Raw genomic sequence first — 12,079 nt, forward strand, 5'->3', positions numbered from 1 at the left:
TCTGATCACAGCATTGTTGTATATTTATTATGCTGCTTGTTGTCTCATTTTTAACTATTATGCACTGAGAGAAAAAATAACTTTTACAAAACTGACAATGATATGATATTTATGAACTGTTTTTCCAGTGTGTGGCAAAACGTGGTGTGCTTTGTTCTTTAGGATGATATTATTGTGGTAGAGCCTTCACAGAAGCCTTGCAGAGCCACAGAGCACACTTTTGAGCATCATGTCACTAGAAAATTCAAACTCTTCACATTTCCTTCATCCCCAATGTGGAGTTGAATTGAAATATTAATGCCTATGATCAGCAAGTTACAATCCTCAAGCCCTAATGCTGCATGAGGATTTAACCAGTATGAATATTAATGGATATTTTTGCTATCAGTAAAAATTCTATCCAGTACATGCACTACATATTAAACAGTTGAATAATATACAGCACAGTTAATGGATATCACCCTGAATAAAAGTAAATAATCTAACTTAGTAAGATATCTCATTTTTTATGGAACTGTTCATTCAAAATGTCATCTTCAATGTGAATGCTGATTTGTCCTCCATATACCCAGTCTTCACCTGCCCTTGTAAATGTTTTGCATAAGTTTTTTGGAAACTATTGAAAATCTGTTCAGAACTTTTCCAGTGATCATTTACTATTTCCAACACATGGTAGATAGCAATAAATTAAATTTCACACACACATGCAGGTTTCTTATGTTCTTAGACATATAGAAAATTTTGCATACAATTTGTTTGATTAATTTATACTACAAAAGACTGATTTCATGCTTGCCATATGCCCTTCCACACCCACAAATAATTTAAGTACTGCTTCCTAGAAAGTCCATTAACACGAGCTATTTCAAGAATGTGAAGCAAATAAATTGTCGGCTTACCTTTATGTGTGTCATACCACGTTCTTCACTGTGATAACCTCCCAATATATCCAGAAGACACTTTGTGGCTTCTGAGATATGTATTCTGAAAGCTTCTCCTGTTGACTCCATTCGAGAAGCTGTATTTACTGTGTCTCCAAACAGACAGTACCGAGGCATTTTTAAACCAACAACTCCTGCTACACAATGCCCTGTAGGAATTATTATGTTATCTTACTGTATGTGCAAATGATTGTTGTTCAACAACAATGAAAATTTCTCAACTGAATAATGTGTAAAATAAAGGAAAGGTAACCACTCACCTATAGACGACTGATGTGTGGTGCATAGAAACACACAACAGTGAACAGTATTTACACCAGCTTTCAAGCTCTTGCTCTTTCACTAGTAAAAGTACACACATTCACAAAACCACATAGACCTCCAAAGGCACATGCGGAAGCAGCAGCGAGACTGACTGTTGATTATTGATTAGTAAGAGCAGTTGCCTGACCACACAGACATGAGGAGGGGTAGGTAGTACATGATCTGGATGGAGAAAGAGCAGCATGGACATGAGAAGAAAGGGAAAAGGTAGTAAGGTGAGGCAATGGCAAACAGGTTAGTGGAGGCTTAGGCTACAGAAATTGTAAGAGTGCAGGATATGCTGGAGAGACAATTCCCACCTGCATAGTTCCGAGAAACTTGTGCTGGAAGGGAGTAACAGGATGACTCACATAATAAAGCAGCTGTTGAAGTCATTTGTGATGTGGTGCGCAGCGTGTTCAATAACCGAATGGTCAAGTGTGGGGTTTGCCACAGTTTGGCCACTCACACAATTGGTTATTTTAATGCCCATGTCAAATGCTTCATAATAACTGCAGCATAGTGTAGCATGTCATATTAAGCTATGCTGCAATTACTGCTCAGCATTCTATGTGGGCATTACAAGTAACTATCTTTCACACATGTCCTGCCTTTTATAGAGTAGACAATGCCTGTGACTGGACTGTGGGAGGAGGTGGTGGGTGGGTGTATGGGACAGGTCTTGCAACTAAGTTGACAACAAGGGAATGACCCATGGGGTGCAGGTATAGGAGGATGATTGGAAGAGGGACAGAGAAGGATATTCTGCAGGTTGTTTGGGTGGCAGAATGCTACTCTGAGTGATGTGGGTATGATTTTAGGTAGGATGTCTCAGGGCGTTACAAAAAATACTCAAAGGCCTGGTGATGGATTTGACTGAGCTTTTCAAGCCAGCATGATACTGGGTCATCAGAGGAGTACTGGTCAGTGACTGGTCAACAGGTTTACTGGTGTCAGAGAAGGAAGGTAGCTCAGGAGATCTGTTTATGGATTAATTGGATAGGATACCATCTGCCAATAAAGGCTTTGGTAAGGGCATCAGCATATTTCGACAATTTCTACTTTGCACTGTAGATGCAACATCCATGGGTGGCGAGGCTGTAGGAAGAGACATTCTTGGCATGGAATGGGTGACAGCTGTCAAATTTGAGGTGCTGTTGGTAGTTGATGCACTCAGTATGAAGAAATGTATTTGGAGCCATCTGAGAGGTGGAAAGCAACATCTAGGAAGGTGGCTTGTTGAGTTGAGAAAGATCAGATGAAGGAGATTTGGGAGTGGGTGTTGAGGTTATGAAGAAAGAGCAAAGGTTGTCTGAGTCCAAATCATGAAAATGTCATCAATGAATCTGAAACAGATGAGGAGTTTTACGTGGTTGACTGGATAGGAAGAGTTTCACCAGATGGCTCCTAAAAATGTTGGAACTGGATGATGCCCTGTGAGTACCCATGGCACTACCATAGATTATTTTATAAATCTAGCCTTCGAAAGTGAAATAATTGTGGGTCAGGATGTGGTTAGTTATGATTGTTAAAAAAGAGGCTCTGGTTCTGGTATCAGGAGGACTTTGGGAAAGGAAGCATTTCATGGCCAGATCAGCAATGAGGAATTCCAGAAACATAGTCAGGAGATGACTGGGTGAATGGGTAGGATGATAATGGTTGCAGAGAGCTTGGAACTGTTTTAGAAAAGGTTCTATGTGGGGGTTTTGGTTGGCTGTTGTCAATAGCATATGTGGCAAAGAAGTGTTTCCGCTGTAGAGAACAAGTAAAGGAAACAAGGTTCTTTACAAGCTCAGCATGGTTGAACTTAGGTTGTGGGCTAAATGTGAGACCTTTTGTACCTTTAGTAACTGCTGAGACTTCTGCAGGAGTCAGAGATTTAGCAGAAAGGTTGATGACAGTATGGGATGGGCATTCTGGAGCAGTGTATTTCATGGAGTTTGGAGGAAGTTTTTGGATATGTGAAAAGTGTAATAAGTGAGCAAGGCATGGTCAGGGAAACCACGACAGGTTAACGTAGGTGTCAGAGAAGAGTGGTACACATTATCTGGTCTATAGGTAAATCCATGCATGCACAGGACAGCACTAGCTTGGTCAATTTCCTCAAATGGTGCTGGGAATGGTGTTTCAACCACTGAAGGGCAAGAGTTCCCATTGCAGTGATATCATTCAGGAAGTTGTGGTCAAAGAATAAAAGGATTTTATGAAAAGAGTAGAGACTTTCAAGTATGGTTTGTGCTTGGATTGTATGATTATGAAGGACCAGGTTGTTGCAGGTGAGGAACTGATGAATCTGGAAAAGGTGAAGATTCTTGCATTAGGACAGAGGCTCTGGTGACAGCCCAAAGACAGCAATTTTAATTGTAAGCCCATTAGGTGGGATACCACATTTTCTGTTGCACATTTCTATGTGCCATACATCAGTTAGCTATGAGTGATTGTTGTTCAGGTGTATGACACTATTAATGTTAATTTAAGTTTCAATGTATCACATTTCAGACATGACAAAAGTCATAACAAACAATATCCTGGATTTGCCATTGTTTGAAAGTCATGTTGTTGTTGTTGTTGTTGTTGTTTTTGTTGTTGTGGTCTTCAGTCCTAAGACTGGTTTTATGCAGCTCTCCATGCTACTCTATCCTGTGCAAGCTTCTTCATCTCCAAGTACGTACTGCAGCCTACATCCTTCTGACTCTGCTTAATGTATTCATCTCTTGGTCTCCCTTTGCAATTTTTACCCTCCACGCTGCCCTCCAGTACTAAATTGGTGATCCCTTGATGCTTCAGAACATGTCCTACCAACCAATCCCTTCTTCTAGTCAAGTTGTGCCACAAACTCCTCTTCTCCCCAATCCTATTCAATACCTCCACATTAGTTATGTGATCTACCCACCTAATCTTCAGCATTCTTCTGTAGCACCACATTTTGAATGCCTCTATTCTCTTCTTGTCCAAACTTTTTATCATCCATGTTTCACTTCCATACATGGCTACACTCCATACAAATACTTTCAGAAACGACTTCCTGACACTTAAGTCTATACTCGATGTTAACAAATTTCTCTTCTTGAGAAACGCTTTCCTTGCCATTGCCAGTCTACATTTTATATCCTCTCTACTTCGACCATCACCAGTTATTTTTCTCCCCAAATAGCAAAACAACTTTACTACTTTAAGTGTCTCATTTCGTAATCTAATTCCCTCAGCATCACATGACTGAATTCGACTACATTCCATTATCCTCGTTTTGCTTTTGTTGATGTTCATCTTATATCCTCCTTTCAAGACACTGTCCATTCCGTTCAACTGCTTTTCCAAGTCCTTTGCTACAATCACATTTTTCCCCTCCAGTGAACACTCTTGCAACAAATTTTGTATGTTGGATATATCCAGGCTAAAAATTCACAGCAAAACATGCTGTTTCAAAACATTAAAGGATCTGTGGGATTTGTGACAGAACTTGACAAAATTTAATGACTGAAATGTACCTGTTAATATTAATTCCTGTGACTGTTAATATATATGGTGTTAAATAAGCTGCATAAACTTATAGCAACTACATAAAATAAGACTGTTTGTGAGAGACTAAAACTGTGTGCCAGGGAATGTGCTAGAAATTTTAAAATACAACACTGTTGGGATCTGTGTATGGCTCCCAGTCTGGCACACAGTTGAACTTGGCACAAGTTGACATTATAGCATATAGTTCACACATAGTTGGATAGTTCATACTCATCTATATTTAATTCGATTAACAGTGTCTATCTTGATTAAATATATGAGGGAGGCACAAAAATAAATATAATTACTTTCTTCAGGATGGAGGGCCAGTACTGGCAGACTTCCTTATTAGGTGCCTCTACTAGTCATTGTTTTTGGTCAGCTGAATAACTTCTAGGGAAGCAAGTGCATTCTCCCATGTACTACAGAGACGTTAATTACCCTTATGCACATGTGAATGGGACTTCCCAGGACAATGTGTAGTAGCCCATGCTAAACATGGCATGTTGCTTGCTTGGGAGAATATGACATAATAAGTTTTTATATCATCCACTGTAGAGCTTTGTGAAATCAAATAACATTAAATTTGGCTTAATTTCATATTTTCCAAGATATTTTATTTTATTTCATATATTTTTGAGCCATTGTGAACAACAGCTATAAATCTCAGATTTATAAACTTAAAATTTAACGCACAAACATCAACTCAAGGGGCAGTTCTGGATATCTGCATTATTTTCTGAGTTACAGGAAAACACGTAATTGAAGTGTTAAATTAACTAGCATTTAAAACTGGAATATCACTTAAATGTTTTGGCTTCATTATCAGTTGAAAAATTCATTAATAATGAAATGAGTCATATTCTGAAGCACAGTGAACCTCATTTATTTTGAAGTTTAAGGGCTACATTTCAGCATCTTTTTCATTTTATAAAAGCAAAATACGCTACCTCTTTTCCCCATCTGCCCATCATTTTGATGTACACTTAGATTTACTCTGAAAATCTCACTGCTATCAATTTAGGCTTTTAGCCAGCCTTCTATACCTAGTAAATGTGAGCTCCACCACTTTTTAGGATTGCTGTAAACTCTGGCACTTGGTTATGAATGTTTCAGCAACTGATTACTAGGAATTTAATATTATAAAAACAACAGAAATTCCTGGATGGGATAACACATAAAATAAAGAAAATGCAATTAATCACATATAGCTGACTAATGTGTGGCACTTACAAACATGCAAAAACACAGTGTCTACACTAGGTTTTGAGCTCTTCTTTCTTCTCTAGTAGAAGTACACACATTCACAAACACAACCACATGGATACCCAAATGTACAAACCTGTATCAGTGCTGAGACTGACTGTTGATTATTGATAGACCTGGGCAGATAGAGATGGGAAGGGAGTAGGTAAAGATGCATGAGGTGAGGAGGGGTGGTAGAATAGGTCTTCTGGCAGATGACTCAGTTGTTGCGCAACAAGATAAAAGGAGTTCAGAGGGTAGAGCACATAAAAGGTAGAGAGAGAGAGAGAGAGAGAAAGAGAGACTAGAGTAGGACAGGAAAATAGAGGAAGTGGAGATAAGAAGGGAGACAGGGAGGGAAGAGACAAAGGGAGAGCGGTGACAAAAGGAGGAGAGAGGGGAAGGAGAGGGGGGGGGGGGTGGGAGGGAGAGGGAAGAAGACAGAGAGAGTTTTTCTACTATAATAGCAGGGAGAAGGAAAGCAGGTGCTGAAGAAGCTTGTATGAAAAAAAAATTAACTAGGAATGAAGATAGAAGTTTTACATTGATATGTTAAAAATGAGCACACTATTGACATCCTGGATGTTATGAGATTTAGTAAATCAATTATGAGATCTAAAGCAAACAATGGAAACTCTAGATTAGAATATCAACACTATAAGTAAAATATAGTTGGCTACTCGCCATAAAGATGACTCATTGAGGTGCAGACAGGCTCAATGAAAAGACACTTACATATTAGCTTTTGGCCAAAGCCTTCTTCAGAAAAGGAAAAACACACACATTCAGTCACACAATCAAGCACAATTCATGCACACAGGACCACCAATTCCAGCAGCTCAGACTAGAATACAACTGTCACATACAATGGAAGCAGCAATTTGGAGAGGGCAGGGAAGGAGATGAGGAAGAGAATAGAATTTTCTGGCAGACCATGAAGGGACTAGACTGCCTACAGGTACAGCAACTGGAGGCTGGGGGCAGGAAGTGGGAAGGGGAGTGGAGGGGGTACAGGGAACAAAAAAGGAGAGGGGCAAGAAAGGGGTAAGACAGGCACATGCATGGCAGAGGGTGGCACACAAAGAGGGTGAAGGAGTGACAGTAGGGAGGAGGTGATAGGACAAAGGAAGTCAAAACTGTTGGGTGGAGGGTGTTGGGACAGTAGGTTACTGTAGGCGAGGACAGGATAATTTTGGGAGCAACGAGGGTCCAATGGAAAGGGGAGTGAAGCAGCCATTTAAACCATGCATGTTATGTTCAGTTGCATGCCATGCCACAGGTTGGACGTACTTTGCTCTTGGTCACAGTTTGGCAGTGGCCATTCATCCTACTGGACAGCTGATTAGTAGTCATACTGATATAAAGAGCTGTGCAATGATTGCAGCAAAGCTGGTATGTGACATGGTTGCTTTCACAGGTGGCCTGGCCCGATGGGGTAGGATAAGCCTGTGACAGGACTGGAATAGGAAGTGCTGGGTGGGTGGATTGAGCAGGCTCCTGCTCCTGGGTCTTCCACAGGGGTATGATCCCAGTGGCAAAGAGTTGGGATTGTCAGTGGCACAGGGATGGACTAGGAAGTTGTAGAGGTAGGGTGGGTGACAGAACATGACTGTAGGAAGGTGGGAAAGACCTTGGGTAGGACATCTCTCATTTAGGGAATGATGAAGAATGTGGTTCAGTTGTTCTGGTTCAGAGTAGTATTAGGTGACAAAGGGAGCACTCCTCTGTACCTGGTTCTTGGGAGAGGTGGGAGGATATGGGGTGTGTGGGGAAATGGCACGGGAGACACGTTTGAAGACTAGGTCTGGAGGATAGAGTCTGTCTCTGCAGACCTTGGTGAGACCCTCAGCATGCTGTGCAAGGAACTTCTTGTCACTGCAGACATGCCATCTCTGGGTGACCAGGCCATATGGGAGGGATTTTTGGTGTGGAAGGGATGAACAGTTGTCGAAAACCCCCCACAAAATCCTAGTCCATCCCTATGCTGCTCCCAAACCCAACTCCTTGCAACTGTGATCATATCCATGTGGAAGGTCCAGATACAAGACCTGCCAAATCCACCCACCCAGCACTTTCAATTCCAGTCCTGTCACAGGCTTATGCAACCCCATCAGAGGCCAAGCCACCTGTGAAGGCACCCTTATCATCTCATCTACTGGCTCTGTGGCAGTTGTTGCACAGTTTTTTATGTTGGTATGACTACGAACCAGCTGTCCACTAGGATGAATGGCTGCTGCCAAACTGTGGCAAAGAACAAAGTAGGCCACCCTGTGGCACAGCATGCTTGATTTCAATAGCTGCTTCACTACCGAAGCCATCTGGAGCCTCCCCTCCACAACCAGATATTCTGATCTGTGCAGTAATATGTTATCCTTACAACACATTCTCTGCTCACGAAATCATCCCAGCCTCAGCCTATGGTAACATACCTCCCCACATCCTCCACCCAACAGCTTCCAACCCATTTTTCCTATGAAAATTCTCCCTATTCTTGCCCCTTACACATTTTGTTTGCCACCCTCTGCCAACATGCCACTTCCCCACCGCTCTGCTTTGCTCTCGGTCTCCCCCCCCCCCCCCCCCCCCCCCCACTCCCCACTTTCCCTGCCCCACAGCTTCCCGATGCTATGCCTGTTGGCAGTCTATTCTCTTCATGCTCTGGCAGACAGGGCTCTTTTCTTCCCCCTATCCTTACCCTGCTATCCATCTCCGTCCCCTTACCCGCACCTTCCAAATTGCTGCTTCCATTCTACATTACATTTGCACTCTGGTCCACGCTGCCGGAGGTGGTGGTCATGCATGCATGAAGTGTGCCTGCTTGTGTGAATGGACGTGTGTGTTTCCTTTTCTGAAAAAGGCTATGGCCAAATTCTAATGTGTAAGCATCTTTCCAATAAGCCTGTCTGCAATTCAATGTGCCATGTTTATGTTGAGTAGCAATCTATCTTTTCCTCATATTGTAATTATGAGAACGAGTCATGACAATGTAGCAAACATAAATAATGTCTCATTGGTTAATTAATCTCAATGTGATGTGAGGGACTGAATCTCACTCAGATGCTTTGGGAAGACTGGAAATAAGGTGTTGAGCTATCAGATTTCACAACAACAACAATTAGCACTTGGCACTTTCTGAAGCTATGATTCAAGATAAATCTAACACTTTGTTTGTAGATCTCACTAAGGAGGAGTGCCTGTTTAGGCTGATCCAATTGTTACAAACTTTGGTTTGGCTTCCTTAATATAACCCCTCCTGGGCAAGCTGCCGGTGCAGGTATACTTGGTATAAAATTATTATAAAATAATTTACAGTAAGATCAAAGCCAATTATGATTGTCAAAGGTTACACATTCAGGTATTGATTTGCAGACAGATACAATGAAAAGACTGTTACACATTAAGCTTTCAGTCAAAGACTTCATCAGGAAAGAAAAACACACACACACATTCGCACAAGCAAGTACACCTCACACACGTCACCAGTATCATGCTCGGACCTGACTGTAACTGAAATACATTGAAAGGGAACAACAATTCATAGTCAGGGAAAGTGGGGGGAGGGGGGGGGGGGTGAGGGTAAAGCAGGGTATAGGTGGGAGAAGAGGAAACAATGGTGCCTGGTGGAGTATGCAGGGACTAGATGTGGCAGACAAGACTGGTGCAGAGACATGAGCTGCGGGGGTTGGGCAACGGAGGGGAGGGGCCATCTGGATCCTCCCCTGCACCACCACCTTTTGTGAACTGCAGAGATGGGAGTTATCCTTAAAACAGATTCTCCGCTCTCAAATTCATCCAGGCCTCAACCTACGGTAATCTACTGTCCCCACATCTTCTACTCAACAGTTTCCACCCCATGTGTCCTATCACCTTTTTCCAACTCACATCCCCTCACTCTGTGTACTGTTCTCTGCCAATGCAGCCACCGATCGTTCATTTACTCTCCTGTCTGCTCCTTCTTCTCCCCCCCCCCTCCCCCACCTCTCCCTGCCCTCCCTTCCTTACAGTCTCCAGAATCTGCAACAGTTAGCCTTTTCTGCCCCTCTAGTCCCTGCACACTCCACCAGACAGTAATATTTCCTCTTCCCCCATCTGTACCCTGCTCTCCCTCCCACTGCCTTGCTCCTCTATGGATTGTTGCTCCCACTCAACACATTTCATGTTCAGTCTGTCCTGAGTAGAGATAGCAGTCATGTGTGTGTGAGATGTGCTTGCCTGTGTGAATGCCTGTGTTTTTATTTTCTGACGAAGGCTTTTGCAAAAAGCTTAATGTGTAACAGTCTTTTTGTTGTGCTTGTCCAGGGTAGTACCTTTTTGGTGAGATAGCAATCTAACCTTTCCATAATTGATTGTATAGCCATACTTTCATTGATGTTCATGAAACTGTTTGCTTTTTTTATGTTTGCTGAGGATTGGTATACTCTTAATTTCAGAGAAATGTGTTAGGATTTTATAAATAAAAAACTCTTTGATCCAACATTAACAAAATCTGAGGGCATTGAAGAAATTTCCTTGGAGTGGCTTGCATGTTCATTAGAGATAAAGTAAAAGTAGCTGGATGTTACCTACAATTTTTAATGATCATTTTGCCAAAGATAAAGGTGTGTTGTGATAAACAAACAAATTTGTTTTAAGATTGTTCTCTTTGTCGATAGTATTCCAAGTTCCTCACATTCTACTACAGGGTTGAACAAAAATGTCAAATTTACATTTATGCTTCCCAGCACTTCCATACAGCACACCAAGCACCAAGGTGCCACTCCCAATTTCAGTCTTACAACTTGTATCAAACTTTTCTAAGCTCAGTGAAAAATTTAACTTGAATGACAAGTTTACCATAAAGACATTCTAACAGCTGTTTAATATTAAGACTTAAGTTTACCAATAACACATAGGGTGATGCAGTTAGAGGAGCATGAAACTATGTTACTCCTAAATGTGTTAACTGAGTACGCGAAAAAAACTATTGGCTGGTGCAGCATCAGTTCTAACATATGACTTAAATAGAGACTGTGGTGATACATACTACTCCAGAAGAGTGATGTGAATTACTAACTCTTCTAAGGGGGCCAGTTCTATCCGAATTTGGCCCAATACAACGAATCCAGAACAAGTAGTCAACACTCAGGTGGACGTTCCGTTACTTTATAGTCAAATTAGTTTTAAAGACCCTCTACCTAATAATATATGCAGTAGTAATTTCGTTATGCACTTGAACATAAGAGGTCTGTCTGAAGGAATGATCAGGAAGCTTTATGATATAGAAATTTTGCTAGAAAGTGTGAAACAATCTGTGAAAGTAATATGCCTTAATGAACATTGGCTAAAATCTGAAAATATCAGTCTCCTAAATAAACTTACAGGTTATAAACTGGCTACCAGCTTTTGTAGGACCAATGGGTATGGAGGCTCTTGCATATTAGTTCATTCCACGGTAGACTATGATATCAGACAGAATTTTAGCCATCTGAATGAAGAAGGCACATTTGAAAGTTGTTGTATAGAACTTAAAGAGTATAACACACTAATTATCAGCATATATCGCACCCCTGGGTACCATATAAGCTCTGTATTCTTAGATAAGTTTGATACATTGCTACATAAATTAAAATGTGAGAAACTGTACAAGAAAGTGGTTATATGTGCTGACTTCAACATAGATGTAAGGACTGATGACAAATTTTCTTCACACTTAAAGAACCTGGTAGCCACAAATGGGCTAAATCTCAATTTCGATCAGTATACAAGAATTACAGCAAGCTCTGCAACATGTATTGACAATATTGTAAGTAGTTATAATTATTATGTAAAAGAAAAATTTCTTCTAGATTTAGGAGTATCAGACCATAAAGCACTATTTGTATCACTACCGAAGCAAAATTCAGTCTGCACAACAAAAAGATGTAGGAATTTCAGTCAAGAAAATGTGGAAGTATTTTGCAAAAAACTAAGCCAAACCAAGTGGACAGTCAGCAAACACACTTCCACAAGTGACAATTACAATAACTTTTTAACTGAATTCTTGGGTGTATTCAATGAATGCTTCCCTTTTGTAACAGTGAGGACCAGGTCCCAAAAAAGTAGATCCTGGG

At 41.1% G+C, this 12,079-nt stretch overlaps 1 protein-coding gene across 1 annotated transcript in view; it reads right to left on the reverse strand.

The window, feature by feature from the left end:
- LOC124594011 (guanylate cyclase 32E-like) overlaps positions 1–12,079 on the reverse strand; it is a 491,656-nt gene that overhangs the window by 141,877 nt on the left and 337,700 nt on the right. Inside the window, exon 19 of the mRNA XM_047132363.1 lies at positions 900–1,090. Coding sequence (XP_046988319.1) covers positions 900–1,090 — 191 coding nt within the window. The remainder of the gene's footprint in view (positions 1–899; positions 1,091–12,079) is intronic.

This window comes from Schistocerca americana, chromosome 2 (genome assembly GCF_021461395.2).
Source record: "Schistocerca americana isolate TAMUIC-IGC-003095 chromosome 2, iqSchAmer2.1, whole genome shotgun sequence".
NCBI lineage: Eukaryota > Metazoa > Arthropoda > Insecta > Orthoptera > Acrididae > Schistocerca > Schistocerca americana.